The sequence below is a fragment of the Kryptolebias marmoratus genome, linkage group LG22 (assembly GCF_001649575.2).
Source record: "Kryptolebias marmoratus isolate JLee-2015 linkage group LG22, ASM164957v2, whole genome shotgun sequence".
In the NCBI taxonomy this organism is placed as follows: domain Eukaryota; kingdom Metazoa; phylum Chordata; class Actinopteri; order Cyprinodontiformes; family Rivulidae; genus Kryptolebias; species Kryptolebias marmoratus.
The window spans coordinates 14,504,034-14,521,170 of NC_051451.1; the positions used below are offsets into that span (position 1 = coordinate 14,504,034).

The window sequence follows — 17,137 nt, forward strand, 5'->3', positions numbered from 1 at the left end:
TGCCCTTGGCAGACTTGCTCTGCACCTGTCTCCAGACCTCAGGATGATAACCCTGATCAGTCCTCAGCCACACACTCAGAAACATTGCCCCCTTTTGTCCTGGAGATGATACAGTGTCTAACTGAACACAACAGTTTTAGCCATTTTCACACATTTTTCACATATGGTGTTTAAAATTAAACATCCAGTTGGTGACTAATTAATCACTTGTGCTTATCACTTTTCCCCAGAGTTCTAACTTTTCTATTTTTATCACCAGAAGCCAAAAGCAAAGGGGCGATAATGTTTTTGCCTGTGTCTGCATGTGTTTGTTTGTCTGTTGTGTTGGCAAAATATCTCATGAACCACTGGATGGATTTTAAAGAAGTAATCATTGGATGTATGTCTACAGCTGATTAACTTTTGGAGTCAACCCAATTCAAGATGGCCACCAAAGCTAATTGACATTAAAATAAACATTAGCAACCAGATGATATTTATGAAACAGATGCTTTTATTCCAGTTGGGAATAGAGTATAGAGGAAGCAAAATGCATCTGAGTGAAGTGTAAGAGTGCAGCAAAGACACAAGGATTGTTGCTTTAACCCGGGAAATGGAGGAAGCAAAGTGTTTTTGTTTTGTTTTTTTCTGCTGTGGACATGAGAGAACTGTTAAGTGAGGAGACAGCTTTGTCCCTCTCATGTTTCCCCTTTTAATTAGTTTGTCTGTGCCCATCTTTCCTTCCAAGGTTTTCCCTTTCACTGTTTTGTAAAGCCTTCTCTTCCTTTTCGGCCTTCTTACTCTGTGTTGAACATTTGCTCTTTTCTCTGACCCTGTTCTTCTCTATTTAATGATTTCCCTGTTGTCTTTCTGTGCAGATTTCAACAGACAGATCTGAGCTGAAGCAGGCTCAGTCTCTGTACTCTTAAATTGTGTCATCTGTGCCAGGATGGCAGAAACAGCCGCCCAACTATCACCAGCTTCAACACTCAACTAGAATGGGTTAAACTGGAGCCAGCATAATAATAAATATGATATAAACTCAGATTTTAGCATTAAAGATTCAGAAAGTGTATACATGTGATTAAAATAGAAGTGGACTGGGAAAATAAAGCTGGTGGATGTAAACATAGAAGACAAACCTCTTTTAATAAGAGCTTTTATTCAGATTCTGCATGTGAACAAGGGTGTAAACAGAGAAAGTTGGGTTTTAAATTAGTAGTTGCAGTTGTTGGAAACTTACATCTGGTTGAAATTGAAATTAAACATGCTAAAATGTATCTTATAGAACAAACTGTTCGCTTTTGTGAACTTTAGTTTGAATCCTTGAGTCTCTTTTTAAAAATATTGAAGGTTCTACATTGTCGAGGTAGGTACTTCAATGTGAAAACAAGAAAAAGAAAAAGCATAAAAAGTTCTTTTGAGTCCTCAACCAATCAAAAATCTTAGATGCTATATTACTGTGTTCTTTTAAAAGTAATGATCCTATCAACAGCCGATTTAGGTGGTGAAATATCAGCATATTACAGTGTTTAGCTCATTGGTTATGATGCACAAAAGCAAGGGGTCAAGAAACGAACACCCAAAAATCTTTAAAACTTGGTGAAAGTTTCTTACTTTGAAAAGCAGCTTCAGGTCCTTACTTTTTAAGGCTTCTCAGATGTGACTATTTCTAACGTTATCCCATCACGCTGTGTTGTTTCTGTGCCGATTACAACCCTGTAATGTTTTTGTTCACGCTGCCTCTTTTTTGTTTTGTGCTTCCAGCTCGTGTCCCTCCTGTGTGCCGAACTCCTGACCCCGGTTTGTGACAGACCAAGATGCCCTGCGGGGCCGTGGAAATCCTGGGAGAGATGAATCGTGTGTCATCTGCTGCATGAGACAGCTGTGGCGTTGCACCAGGTGGCCCCCTGAAAACCTGTGTGTGTGTGTTGTCACCAGTGAGTCAGGCACACACACACACACACCTCTGAACTCACACAAAGCAATGGTCCAGACCATCTGTCTAAAAAACATGTTACACAACAGGTCATTCCAACGTAACCCTGATTGGTCAAAGACACAACCAGACTCATGGTTCACTTCATTGGTTGTTATGCCGTCTTTTTCCCACTTTGTGCTGCTTTTTGTCAGAAAGACAATATTTTCTTCCGCATAATCCATAAAACAATCTCTGCAGTAATAAACCTGTGCAATAAAATTCATTTCTAAATTGTCTTAATAGTTTTTAATATCTCTCATAACCACAGTAACATAAATCATTTGAGGTATTTGATATTCAGGTAATACTCAGTAATAAGAAAAAGGTGTGTTGTTTTTTCATAAAGTGTGTGTGTGTGTGTGTATGCATGTGTGAGACACTTATTGTCTTAATATTTGTCAAATAAAGGTAACGCTAAGATGTCAGACAGTCTGCTAAATTTAAACTAGTCCCTCTAGCTAAGGTCTGAGAGTTTATTACCAGGAAAAAATATTATTAATCCTCATCTTGAACTGTTCTTTAACTACATGTCTTTGCATTGTTTTTATTTGTCATGCACTACTAGTTTTATCCTCGTGGTGGCGCTCTCCACTTTCTATTAACATACCCAAAACTTCTATAATTCTTTTAATATTTTTACCGGTTAAAGCCAGCATGCTCTCCAGATAGGAAATGTCTGATAAGATTGAATAACCTGGTCTGGGAGGTACTATAAGGAAGAGGTGGAAGAAGAAAAGTTTACCCAAAGTTTATCAGTTCGACACCAGACTTCCACCATATTCTGTGTGCAAGCGTCTTGTTGAGTGGTCCCACACCCACCCAGCATCGTCTAGTCAATCCATTGCAGCGTGTGAGGTGAGGAGAATGGGGAATGGATTGAGTTTCTGCCCGCTTTAAGATGATCCTTAAGAATTTCAGGAGCAGCAGAGTCGGGGTCTTTGTCAGTGTCACCTTCAGGTCTGATGGGAGAGAGAGTGAGTGAGTATCTGTGTGATGTCTCAGAGGAGAGACAGGCGAAACTTTGAACATCCAGTCTTAGATTACACTGTGTATGTCTGAGTGTGAGTGATGTAAAATTTCAAAGAAGCACTGGGTAAATTCAAATAAGTTAAAGCAAAATCAAGAAAACAACACAAACCAAATATACTTTATATGTATGTCAGTGTCTTAAATAAATACCTTTTCTTTCCTTGTTTTTCAAATATTGCATTCAATTTTATTTATATCTGCACAAAGCCATGTTGTCATTTACTGAAATATCTGATCAGTTTCTACCGAGACTGTCAATAAATTTAAACCTGACAGTTGTGCGATCCATCTGACAGAAAAAACTACATTTTGAAACAACATATTTCAAATTATCTTAATATTTCTCAGCTACTCCAGCAACTTGCAGGCCTGCCTTACGGCTTATTGTAACACATGAATTCATATCTTATTCCATTGAGCAAACAAGAGGAATAAATTGGCAGTAAATCAAACAGATGTGTTTACACAGTCAGCAAAAAGAGACACGTTTTATGCTCTGAAATAACTTGTGTAAATTATGTGTTTTCTATTATGCTGAGCTTTTAAGTTTTTTTTTTTTTTTTTTCAAAATTATGGTCAGATTCACTAAGACTGGGTTGCAGGTATTATCTGCTTCATCTTTATTTCTTCATTAGCTCCCTTCATTTGCTTATTATTCACAATGCAAATAGTGCTAATTATATGCTGACACAAACACGCCCAGCTTGTTCAGCAGGTGTGAGAAATGTGCACTCCTAGCATCAGAACACAGTAGACCTTTGTTGTCTTTGCTGCACAATATAAAATATGGCTATCACAAGCACATTAGCATCAAAAGTGACAGAAAGAGAGAGAGAGAGAGAGAGAGAGAGAGAGAGAGAGAGAGAGAGAGAGAGAGAAAATGTTTTCTCACAGTGAGCTCCAGGTTATAACAGATGAAGATCAGAGACACACCTTTAAACTAAATGAACATCTAACTGTATCAGTTTGTTTAAAAAAAAAAGCCTAAGCTTCTTCAAGAAGTAGAAGCTTCTCTGTAGTCCAGGTGAACACTCAGGTCTCTGTAGTCCTTGACCACCTGCAGTTCATGTCTGAACATGGATATGGTTTTCATTGTGTTCCTGCTTTTCCCAAAGTCCACAAATGTCTCATTTGCCTAATTTCTAGTTAGAACTCAGTCGATTTCTCCAGCACCATGCAACAACTGGGTCCTCCAGCTTTCCGTGCTCACAAACCCCGCCACTGCAGGGTCATTATAGAATTTCCGTATGCGACAGGATTCAGAAAATACTGAGAATATGATCCCCTCCAATGATCACAATTTTGGTAGTAAAAGAAAAGCAGTCTCTCTAAATAAAACATATGTTTATGCCAGCTGTGCATTCCTCATCCCTTGGTTATATTCATAAAGATACCTGTGGAACCTTCTTGGTTCTGTGGGATGACATTGATATTGTAGTCTTGCTGCAAGGATGAGTTTGATATCATGATGACTTTCATTTCCACTGTGTTACATCTGAATATAAATGCAAACCTCTAAATGTGAGGAGGGTTTTAAAAAGCCCACCTTATTCAGTGATCTGCAGTCTTGAAGTATCACTGAGATCATATTTCCTTTGCTTTTAGTGCAGACTTCCACCTACTGTACTGTACTATTATTCAGTGTGTGTGGAATAAATTTAGGATTTAAAAAGCTGCCCCAAAAAGATCTTTTTAATATCAAAGGGGCTCTTACTGTTGAATGATGCCCCCAAAAAGTAGCTTCAGTGGAGTCACAAAGACACACACACACACACCTACACCTTAGCTCTAGGCTCACAGAGTGACTTTAGATCTAGTGAGTCATTCAGTCGTCGTCATGAATAAATCACACCCACTGTGACTCCCTACTACTCTGCGGCACAGTCTTTTCCAAAACACATAGACAAGCACACAAATATGCAAACTCTCACTGGGTTTGCTTCATTTATACAGACACTGAAGGTATATTTTTATGAGTTTGGCTTTATTGTTAAGAAAGAGAAATGCCTGCCCTCTGTTTTGACAGAGTCCTCTTTGGATTGCTTTTTAATATATATATTTTTTCTATTCTTGGCATGAAGCTTTCATCACTGAGACCCTTGAAAATGCAGTGTTACAGCACAGAGAATATGTACAGTAAGTTACAGCAGTTGTGAGTTTTCGTCAGTACTTTAACTTATGTCCTTTCAGACAGGTGAGAGGAAAAGCACAGTCCCTTGCCCACTGTGCTCCTCAAGAAGACATTTGTCACTTTCCATTTTTAACAGCCCTCCATCCTGCTCCCTCTTAGCCGTAAAACAGAGTTCATGTCACCCTGAATTTCCCTGAGGCACACTGATGGCCACAATCAGAGACCTCGTCGCCCACACACAGCAAGAAAAAGTGACTGCTCCTCTTATGGCACTTTGTTTGTGTTGCACAGACAGAAAAGCTTTCTGATTCCCCATTGTTTACCTTTTTTTTTATCGTCTTCAACATTCATACTCAATGCTGTGTATTCCTCTTTTATTTGTTCACATTTCCCACCAAGTCAGAATCTTGTGTTACATCAGCTTTCCCGATCTCTTGCTTTAGCCATGAGGAAAAAGCCTGTGAAATTTCCCACAGGGCGATGCAACATGAGTTTGCTTCTACAGCGAAGGAAATGGACTCGTTTCTGAAGCATTGATTTCCTCACAGCATAATGGGAAGGAGACGGCACTGAGGTGAAAGCTAAGAGCCCAGTGGTCGATATGTATTCTCATCACAACGCCGGATGTTCCCTTGATAGGTTTCAGTGTCCCGGCACGGGCGGTAACTCTCATTGGGTGACTCTATTAATTGAGTAGCATCAAACAACTGAGGGAAAAATGACAGTTATTATTTGATTTTGATTTGGGATTTAGACAATAATTTGAAATATGCAGGATAGGAAATTGCTGTGGAAATGTTAGATGCAGCACTTATTGGGAGAGGCAAGTCTAAAGGGAACATGTACCAGCAAATATAAAATCATTAACAGTGATTTGGTAACACTGGTAATAGTAATATTGTTGTAAATACAGTTATTTTACTAATAATCAGCTTTAAGTGGTTATGTTACCCTAGAAAACAAAATGATGGCTTCTAATTATTTTTTGGCTTAAATTTTTACATAATTTTCATTCACCATCTTAATAAAACTAGATTTGTTGTACTTGCTGTGGTGTGTGAGTTATATTAAGTTTTGTAATTGGTTTTGCTCATGTGTTTCTTTTATCCAGGCTTTTTAAAATTTCCATCACAGTTTGTCAAGTTCCTCAAACCTTTGTGTCTGTTAAGATTTAGTTTTTAGTAGAATTAGTATTATTGTCTCTTTCATTTGAAAAATGTTGCACCGCATTGTGGATTTTTCTTTTTCCATTTTTGGAGGTGTTTCCTGTTTTGCACCACTTTTTGATGTTAATAACTTTCAGTTTGGCTTTTATCTGCTGGCTTTTATCTGCTGTCTTCAGCCTTTAATTCTTCACTTGGGACTTAATGTGCAGTTTGCAACACAAATGTTCAGTAAACAAACATTGAAAAAGGTGACAAGGACAAGGTGATTTGGCCATGAAAGTTTTTATCTGAAACCTCAGTTTTTATAAGCTGCCCATTTAAATATGTTCAGAGAAAAAAATAACGCACCAATTGTATGTAAGATGATAAAACGTGACTATTGTGACTTCCTGAAATCACTATTTTTGACTCAATATTTTGCCTTTTGCCCACTATTTCAGGGAGAAAACAGACCTTGCAAGGTCACAAAATCTGTTTATACAGTCTGCTGACTGTACAGTACATGTGAACAGCCAATATTTGAGTTTCCAAGGTCTTTTCCGTCACCTTATGAGGCTTCTACAAGTATGTAAGAATGTAGCACGGTTCTGCAAAAACTTAAGTCTCCCTGTCTTTTTCAAGCATTCACCTCAGCCAACTTGTTTTTTTCTCCACCTCCTGCAGAAGCCCCAGTAAAAAGCTCCAACATCCTGAATGGTTAGATGAGACTTTTCGACAAGCTCTGTGGATCTTCAGATTCATAGAAATCCTATCCTATTATCCTGCAAAATTGTTCTTACTGGCTATTAACTAAAAGAACAGCAAATTCAGAGTAAATCAGACTTCAGTGAATGTCAGCTACAGAGTGTTTCGGGACATGAGGGGAGGAATCAACCCCGTGCTTCTCTTGGTAATTGGTGGGGTTTTGCTCAGGGGTCTTGGCTGCTTGTGTGAACTCATGGATGCCAGAGGGAACATCAAGGAGGTGGGGAAGCCCAGATTGCCTCACCTCATCTTCATCATGGTGGACGACCAGGGTTACGGAGACATTGGCTATCACGGCTCAGACATCAAAACACCAGCGTTAGACCGGCTGGCAGCAGAGGGAGTTAAGCTGGAAAATTATTATGTTCAGCCTATCTGCTCACCATCTCGCAGTCAGCTGATGACAGGACGGTGAGTTTCCTATCCGATGATAATTAGTGTAAAAATCAATAGACTTTTGTATAAAACATCCTTTTATGCTGTTACTCACATATTTAAAGGCCATCTTCAAAGAAACTGTAAAAAGAAATAACTCATTCTATTTCTTGGCATTTGTGGTTTAATTGAGCTTTTTTGAGTGGTGGGAATAAAAGAAGGGACTCAATACTTGTTTATTTTAGAGCGAATTCAACACGTTTGAGGTTGTCTTTTTTTTCAAAGTTGAGTACATCAATAAAGTAATATTACATTTAGGAAAACTTCAAATATTTAAAATCAGTGCATAATGTGCAAACCTGCAGGGCATGGGAAACATTTTCTGATATAATGTCTGTCTTTCTTTGGCACCAGTTACCAAATTCGCACTGGGCTCCAACATTCAGTCATCCGACCACGTCAGCCCCTCTGCCTGCCTCCAAATATTCCCACCCTACCTGAACGCCTGGTTGAAGCTGGATATGCCACGCACATGGTGGGTAAATGGCACCTGGGATTCTGCAGGCCGAGCTGCCTGCCCACAGGACGTGGATTTCAGAGTTTTCTGGGGACTCTGACTGGCAGTGGAGACCACTTCTCCTATCAGAGCTGCGACGGGGCTGAAGCCTGTGGGTTCGACTTGCACAACGGGAACAGACCTGCCTGGGAGATGAGGGGCAACTACTCCACTCTGCTTTATATTGAGAGGTGAGAGGAAAGAAATTCACATATGCAGAGAGAGCAATGTAAAATATCTTTAAGTCTTATAATCTTCCATTTGTTGAAACAGAGTAAAGCAGATCCTGAGAAGCCACAAGCCTGACACCCCACTCTTCCTTTACCTGTCCCTTCAGGCTGCACATACACCCCTGCAGGTACCAGATAGTTTTCTGCACCACTATGATTCTCAGAGCAATCGCCACAGGCGTCACTACGCAGCCATGTTGAGCTGCCTGGATGAAGGGGTTGCACAAGTTGTCAAGGAGCTGAAGACTAATGGGCTCTATCAAAACTCAGTACTGATCTACTCATCCGATAACGGCGGGCAGCCCGTCTCAGGAGGGAGCAACTGGCCGCTGAGAGGAGGCAAAGGGACCTACTGGGAAGGGGGTATCCGGGCTGTAGGCTTTGTTCATAGCCCCCTTCTGAAGAAGAAAGGTGTTGTCAGCAGAGCAATGATCCATGTTTCTGACTGGTATCCTACATTACTTGGACTTGCCGGGGCCCTGCAGTCCCACCATGGTCTGGACGGTCATGACGTCTGGGGTAGTATCAGCGAGGGCTTGCCCTGTCCTCGCACTGAAATCCTTTTCAACATTGACCCTGTCTCCAGGAAACCTGGGGAGCCGTATGACAAGGTGTTGGTACTCAATGCCTTTGGGATCTGGGACACAGCCATAAGAGCTGCAGTAAGGGTCGGTGACTGGAAGCTACTGACAGGAAATGTGGGTGACGGGGACTGGATCCCACCGCAGGCTCTTCCAGATGGTCCCAAACAATGGCAGAAACTTGAGAAGCGACATAGAGAGCCAGGGAAGTCAGTCTGGCTGTTTAATATCAGCAATGACCCATACGAGAGGTCAGACCTCACAGAGGCTCACCCAGAGGTGGTGAAACATCTGCTCACCAGGCTGGCAGAATACAACCAGACTGCTGTGGCGGCCAGGAACCCACCAGATGATCTCATGGCTGACCCAGAACTACATGGAGGAGTGTGGAGCCCCTGGCTGGGGCTAGAGGGACTAGGTGGAGATGATGAAGGCAAAAAAAACAGAGCATTAAAGATTAAACACTGCAAATTATGCAAATTAAAAGCCCTGTTTAAGAAGGTAGGGTCTCGCCTGCAAAGGAACGCATTCTAAACATCTTACTTCATAAAATTACTTAACAAAAGTGATTCAGCAAAGTATTGTCTACATTTTAAAGGTCTTTTTTTTGTTTTACCACTTAAATGTTATTGGAAGGAACTTTCAGGGCTTTTCTGAACACAGCAGCATAATTTGGAAGCTTAGCAAAAAGTATTTGTCTACTCTTTGAACATGGCAATACTCTCTAGGCATATAGAACACATTACTCAAAAACTCCAGGTATATTAATAAATATTATTATGATGTCAGCTCAAAATATGGTAAAATATGCAACATTTTGGGTCAACGTTTTGCAGCATGGATCTTTAGTTTGGTTATGACCTCTTAAATACTGATCTAGCAAAAACCATTTGAGATCTATTTTCAGTCCAAAACCTAAGGATTTAGACATTTATGTTGTTTAATTTAAACTTTGCTTTTCAGTTTTGTCAATATTTATTAACAAAATGTTGATTTTATTGATTTATTTCTAATGTTTTGCTGTGTTTTGAGGACTTCAGAGCTGGATGTAGATTATCTAAGAGCCACTCTGGGGCTGTGGGTCAAATTTTGTTCATGTGATTCATAGCGGCACTCCTGTAAACTGATATTTCAAGCATATTATTGTTCTGCCTTGCTTGTGTGTGCTTGTAAATTCCAAACACCGGTGTGGTGCTAGTTAAACTATTGTTGTTTTTTCTTGAATTGTAAAAATGATCATTCTTAATAAAAAATTGTTTGTGCACCACCAGTTTGCAACAAAAGCCATTTCAGGGCACACCAGCATTAGAGATTGGTGGGATTCATTTCAGACTTTGTGACATCTAATCCAGAAGAAAGTGAAGACTAAAGAAGGGCAAACAAAACTACAGATCAGCAGAAGTCAAGATAGACTAGATAGAGCTGCAATTAAATACTGAAGGGCAGCAGATAAACAGGCAGCCTGATAGACGAACAGACATGGCTTTGTGTCTGGCTGAGGAGGATGACTCACTCTCTGTCCTGCGGCCAAACTGCAGCACGGAGACAGTGGACCGTTGCTGGACTGAGCAGGGAACAACGTGTGTGTCTCTGTGCATTTATTTCTATATTGATAAGAACAGATAGGGTTAGAGAGCATGCGTGTGGAAGCGAGGCCTGATGTGACCTCTCGTCTGCTAATAATTCAAGAGGACTCGTTCAGGATGACACCTACCAGGGGGAAAAGGGAGGGTAGACAAATGTCACCTTGATCTTTTGTTCTTAGGGGTTACACACAAATATTTCTGGTCACAGTACTCTCAGGAATACCTCTTGACACTGTAGCCATAACAATGGCTCAGCAGGCTCACTAACAGACTTTTGGGAACACTTAGATGCTGCTAAACATACTGTAAATAAATTGTCCTCAAACTGATCTGAATAAAAACATGCATTATATGCATTTAATTCTGATGTATTATCACTGTGTAGAGTCCTAGCAGAAAGTCAGAGGCTGAACTTGCTGGACTCGCAGTGAATACAGCTGTATTTTACAGATCACTGACCTGATTAGTTTGTTACATTTTAACAATTTTTTATTGTTTATTTAAATAATTTTTAACTAGCTGTTTGTAAAACTCAGATAAGTTGCCTAAACCCATGGTTTTTTAATTCTTTTTTTTTTTTTACTGAGAAATACAAAAATCAATAGAGAAGATTATCTCTACAGTAATTAATATTTATGTCTCTGTGCAGAGCTGGGTGAAATCTGATAAAGTGACCAGTTGTGCTAGGACTGGAAAGCAGTAAAGATATTGAAAAGTGAAAATAGAATCCGAGCTACCAGATCTCTGTAACTCGCTCCTCATGCCTGCTTGAGTTTGGCAGCTTTTTGTGAAAAACACCAGGCACAGCAAATCACTTCAAGAAGCTAAACCCTCTTTTAGAGTGGTTTAGACTGTTAGCTCTGCACATTTTCTGAAGATGTTATAGTTTTTATTTAAACCTTGGCTGCATAACTTTGATCAAATGATCGTTCACGCCCCAAAAAGCTCCAAGAAATGAACCTATTGTGCCTAGATAGACCCAATATTTTTCTATTTCTTTGAATAAATGACAGAAATACCATAGATAAAATTGACAAATAGAAAATGGTAATTTAGCATCAACAAGGTGTTTCCCAAAGAGTTAGGCACACTGCACAGTCAACTGAAGGATGAAACTCTTTTACAGTCCTGTGCATGTGATTCTGTTGCATTTATTTAGATTCTGCTACTAAATCGGTGGACTGTATTTTAGGCATAGGGAAATGCTCTAATAAAGGAGTTCTAGCTCATTAAACTTTAAGCATAAAGCCTGAGATTGTGCACATTTAATGTGCTTTTTGCATGAAGTTTAGTAACCTAAAGACCCATTCATCACCTCCATTTCAACACTTAAAACTGGCAATAAATTTAGGTCCAGAGGAGTAGAGTGATTCTGTATGAGCATCACTGGTCTGAGGAAACCCCAGCTTGGTCTCTGGATGCTTGGTTCTTTGTGATGCATCAGCCTGTTGGTGAGGCTGCTGCTGAGCTGTGATGCAACATGATGGGAACAAATCAGACATTATGCTGCTGGTCTCATGAAGCATGTACCAAAGTAAACAAAAACCAAAAGTGTTAGTGTGCAGCAGCTCCCTCCCTGACCCCAGCCGTTAGATGCATGTGTGTCAGTGATTTAGGAGAGTTTCTGTGTTAAATGTCGGTAGCAATCCCACACACAACAGCAACGAGGCTGTGGATTTCTCCCCAGCGGCTTGATAATGAATATTCAACTGTCCTTCCCCATCATCTCCTTCCCCTCTGGTTAGCTCTAAACACTTCCTCCCTCCCTTTCTCGGTATATCCCTCAGCTCCTTCCTCGCTCCCTCTGCAAGCCGCCCTCCTTGATTTTCTCACTTCGCTCTGCATCCTACTCGTTTGTTTGAGCTCAACAAATTGGAGCTGTGTTTTTGCTCTGAAATCTGTGACATACAGTTAAAATAAAAAGAGTGGAGGAGGAAGGAAACAGGTCCTGGGAGGGTGCAGGGGCTGGCTGTCACATCTTCGAGAGCGTGATGATCAGATGAAAATCAGTTTTAGTGAAAAACTCTTTGTGCATTTAAATAATCTCTGACCACTTACAGTAGGGTGAAATGTGTCTGTGGCTCTCAAATGCAATCACAGTTGGTTACTGCAGAAGATATAATCATTGAAAAGGGGTAAGTTACACACATGCTGTAGAACATGTTTGGATGTCTAATAAAGACATTTGAATTTTTCTACTGCTAGAAACGCAAATGTGCCAATACCCCCAATAACCAACAGGTGGGGTTATTTTACACCCCCTGTTCTTGCAGAGGAATTGCACAAATCAAACATTTATTAAAATCTTTAGGACATGACATCATTAAAGTATGATATAAGTATGATATAAATTATATGATGTATATTGTCTTGAAGTCCAGACATCAAACTGAGGGTATTTGCATCCCAGGTTTAAGGAATAATTGTATTTTTATTTAGTACAACTCTGTTTTCAACAGCTCCAATTATATCTAGTGTAACATGTATTTACTGAAGTTATCTTCTTCTGGTTTGTTTCACGAGTGAAATTCTCAGAAGGTAATTAGTGGATATACATCTACAGCTGGTTACATTTTAGAGTCAAGCTGATTCAAGATGTCAGCGACTGCTAATTGATCTTAGTGGATGTATAGTAGCTATAACCTGGCCAATATTACAAATATTGAGCTAAAATTTGGTGTGGCAGTAGCTAAGAGTCATTGAAAACACATACTCTGAGCTTTAATGGCTCGCCCAACATCTTTGCTTAGAACTTTGGCATTGATTTTTAATTATTTATTTGCTTGTTTATATGTGGGACACTAATAAAGACAATGATCGGATGCCCACGCTTGGTTCCCTGCTGGCCTGCAGAAATAAAGCACTGTCAAAGGTATACATCATGTAGGTGGTGTCATGCCAGCACACACACACATGCAAACACATACACTGCTATCCAATTGGAGGACACCATCACCTCTGCTGTAATCAGGTAAATGAGAGGCTTAGAAGTTGTCTCTGGAGTCAAACGCGACTGACTCGTGTTTCCTTTTCTCGGAAATGCTCATTTCTTGTGATGCATGCTGTGTTCTGTATCATTTTAATCAAAGTAAATGGTACTTTCTGGGCACTCATTTGGCGAAGGGGTGATGTCATGATTTCAATGGGGCACGTTAAAAAGATCCTCTGGCACCATAACCTGCCATACATTAAGGATTAAAGTCACCCCGATGTGCTGTTTAAATCTTACTCGGGACAATGTGACGATCCAGTAATTGAAAAAGGAAGGCAATAGATTCAGCTTAATGTACTGTCCATGACAGAATGATCCTGAGGAAGCTGTAAAGGTTGTAAGATTAACTAACTGGCAATTCTCAGAGCGGCTCGGCAGCAGACAGGAAGGTATGACTCCAGGGTGTTTGTCAACACATAAAACGCCTAAAAGACCATGAAAGACTGGTGATGTTACAGCATGAGGGAGGAGAGATACGTACAAGGAGCTGCTGGGAGCTAAGCTGAAAACATTCCTGCTGAATGAGTCACTTGCCTTTGGCCTCTGTGGCTCCGCAACTCCGGTTTTACAGTATTTCGAGTGAGAGGAGGTTTGTGGGACGAAAACCTGAATGAACGACTTTAACACCTCAACCTGTTTTGTTGCTGTATCTTGACTTCATGCATGCCTATTAGTTTTGAGAGAGAACTGATCAGAAATTTTTTCCCAAAATGATTGGGTTTTGCAGAACTGAATGTACAGTTTTTTTGTTTTTTTTTCTGCCCACCACCATAAAGCCAAGGTGGACAATAATGGTTTGCCTGTGTATGTTCGTAGGATTGTCTGTTAGCAAAGTATCTCACGAACCCCTTGTCGGATTATGAAGAGACCTTCAGAAAATATTTATTTGATGTACATCTGCAACTGATACACTTTTTGAGCCAACCCAAGTCAAGAAGACCACCAAAGCCAACTCACCTTACAAAAAATTGGCAATAGTGCTGTGAACTGCACAGATATCGCGCTAGAAGTTGATATAGTTTTAGTTGAGAGTCATTCACAGCAAAACATACACCATTTTCCTTTCCATTGTGCCAGAAATGTCCTTAAAACTGTAGCACTAACTGCTGGAGTCAACTTTATTGGTCTGTTAGCAAAATATCTCTCGAACCACTTGACAGATTTAAATAAAATTCTCAGAAAGTAACCATTAAAGGTACATCTACAACTGATTAACTTTCGGAATCAACTGATTTCAAGCCGGTCGCCACAGCTAGTCAATATTGACCAACACAAAATGACAGTAACACAGTCAGTTTTACAGTTATTGAGTTAAAATTTGATTTGGCAGGAGCTGAGAGTCATTCACAACACATACTTTGTGCTTGACGTCTCATGATATTGCATGAGATATTATTTGCATAAAGTTATTGCCAGGGTTTGACCGAAACAGGTCCTGTCTCAACATCGGATGACCTCAGTCTAAAACTCTGTCATGAAAGGCACAGGCAATATGCAATACTTATTTATTGTTGCGGAGCAACTGCCTGCTTTCTAAATGCTCAGATTTATGGAAGGCTTGCAAACTTTATTTTTCAGGGTCATAAACGTAAATGTGTTCGAGGATGGTGCTTTAAACTCCCCTGCTCCCACCCACCCTTCAACCTGCCACAGCACAGCCCATCCAAGACTCGTCTGACATGCACATCACAGAGGAAACACAGCTCTTCAGCAATTAACGCTACAGTACCTCTGCACCCCCGCTAATTAGTCTTTCATATCAGAGCGGCTCACTGTAATTAAGGCACACACTGGTCGCACTGTTCCTGCTCTTGCTCCAAATACTCATTAATCGCTGGCAGGGCTCTCCAAACGCTCAGTTCAGAGGCGAAGGATGAAGGAGAGACCAGGAGGAAGGGGAGGCATATGTTTCCAATTTCACACCCTGAACATGCAAAACAACATTCTAATGTGGGACTTGTAGATGGAAGCAACGACCTGGGTTTAAATTATATTCCTAATGTTCATTTTACCTTTTTGATAGCGACCATTACAGATTAAATAAAATCCTAGACTCGTTCTTTTCTCAAATATTAGCACTTTGACTGACAACTCAGAACCTAAACAGAAGAGTTAATATATGTTTAAATGATAAAAAAAAACCTATAGTCAGAGAAGTGCAACTCTCTTTCAGTTCTCTTCTGAACTGTGACGTGTAACTTGTAGCTTTTGATGTCATGTCTTACTGTGTGAATGCCGACTCAGCATTCACACTGTTGTTTTCCTGTTTATAGTGTCTGCCGTACTTGCTTTGGCATCAAACTACTTTCAGCAATTTTACCTGTTCACGTATAAAAAACTCTCGTCTCATTTAGGAGATGGATGCTATGATTTTTGATAGGTATAGCTTTTATACATTTTAAAATACATAGCTTTAAATAACCTTTTGTGTTCCAGTAAAATAAATATGGATCTCTAATTTTAGCTCATTGAATCTTTTGAGTTTTTGTTTTGTAATTTTAGCTTTAAGTTACTGTTTTGCTTATTTAGGAACAGGCTAGTATTTTGCTGCTGTTAGGTTTTAGCTACTGTTTTGCAAATTTGAGCTTTTAGGTACATCATCACTTATCATAGACCAAGATTCTTCATTTTGGCTTCAGCTGTTACTGTTCAGGTACTGGGACATGTTTCCAGGTGGAAATTTAAAATAAATCGGATAAAAAAATAAAAGAGATTGTTTAACCATTTTGAAGTGATCTTCTTATGTACTGTACTTAAGTCACAGCTAACTAGGTACTACTCATTAATAACTCATATGACAAAACATGATAAACACACAAAGAAAAAAAATAAACCAAGCAACACATTCATCCTCAATGTCTGTAATATTATGGTCAGGCAAAAGTAAGAAAAGTAAGTGATGATCATGTTCTTAACAGAGCTTTGTCAGCACAGGAAGACAAGGGGATGGCGAAGGCTCTCTACCTGTCACTGTGACAGATTATATAATTATAAAAAAAAAAGCTAAGTATAACTTTTAGGATCCTAAGCAGCTTAAAAATATTTTATCCTTAAGATATAGTTTTGTGCTGAGCTTTTCAGTGCACCAAAAACTTTAAAATGTAATTCAGTATTGATAAAACCATGAAATAAATTCTCATGAGCTCATAGGCTTATTCTTATTATTTTGGGGGAAAATATATTTGGAAAAAAAAAAAAACTCTACAATGGGCACACTTTTAAATTTCACAGTACTGACGAGGTTCCTTATATGAAAGCCCATTTCTGCCATCCTGAGGGCAAAAAAAAAAAAAAAAAAAGTAATCTAAATCATAATTACAAGATACTATAGCAAAATTATGACATACCATTTCATATTTATGATATAGAATATTATAATTATGACTTAGGATCTCACAGTTCTGACCTAACATCTCATAGTTATGATTTTGCGTCTCATAAATATGTGATATTATCTCATAATTATGATTTAGATTTCTCAAGATTATGATTTCAGTCATAATTTGCACTCCATAATGGTGAGATACTAAGTCATAATCACAAGATTTATTTCCTAATTATGCATAAGATATTTTTATTAAAGGGCCTTTACTATTTTCAAAACGGATTTGCCTCTTTTTGGTTGTTTGTTGTTCCTGACAAAATCATTTATTTATTTCAGTTCCACAAAGCGCCCGCCTTTTTTTTTTCCTCTGCTGGAGTGACGCATCTTCCTCGTAGAGGATCTTCGTTACTACTGCTCTCTCCGTCTCTGCTCCCTCCCCCCCTCCCCCCCTCTCCCCTCCCC

The 17,137-nt window shown here is 39.5% G+C and overlaps 1 protein-coding gene across 1 annotated transcript; it reads left to right on the plus strand.

The window, feature by feature from the left end:
- The first annotated feature begins 6,955 nt into the window (after positions 1-6,955).
- si:dkey-174i8.1 (arylsulfatase I) lies at positions 6,956-10,030 on the plus strand. The gene is made up of 3 exons (XM_017429476.3): positions 6,956-7,441; positions 7,820-8,152; positions 8,235-10,030. The coding sequence occupies exons 1-3, from the start codon at positions 7,143-7,145 to the stop codon at positions 9,304-9,306; spliced, it is 1,704 nt and encodes a 567-aa protein (XP_017284965.1). The 5' UTR covers positions 6,956-7,142; the 3' UTR covers positions 9,307-10,030.
- Positions 10,031-17,137: the final 7,107 nt, after the last annotated feature.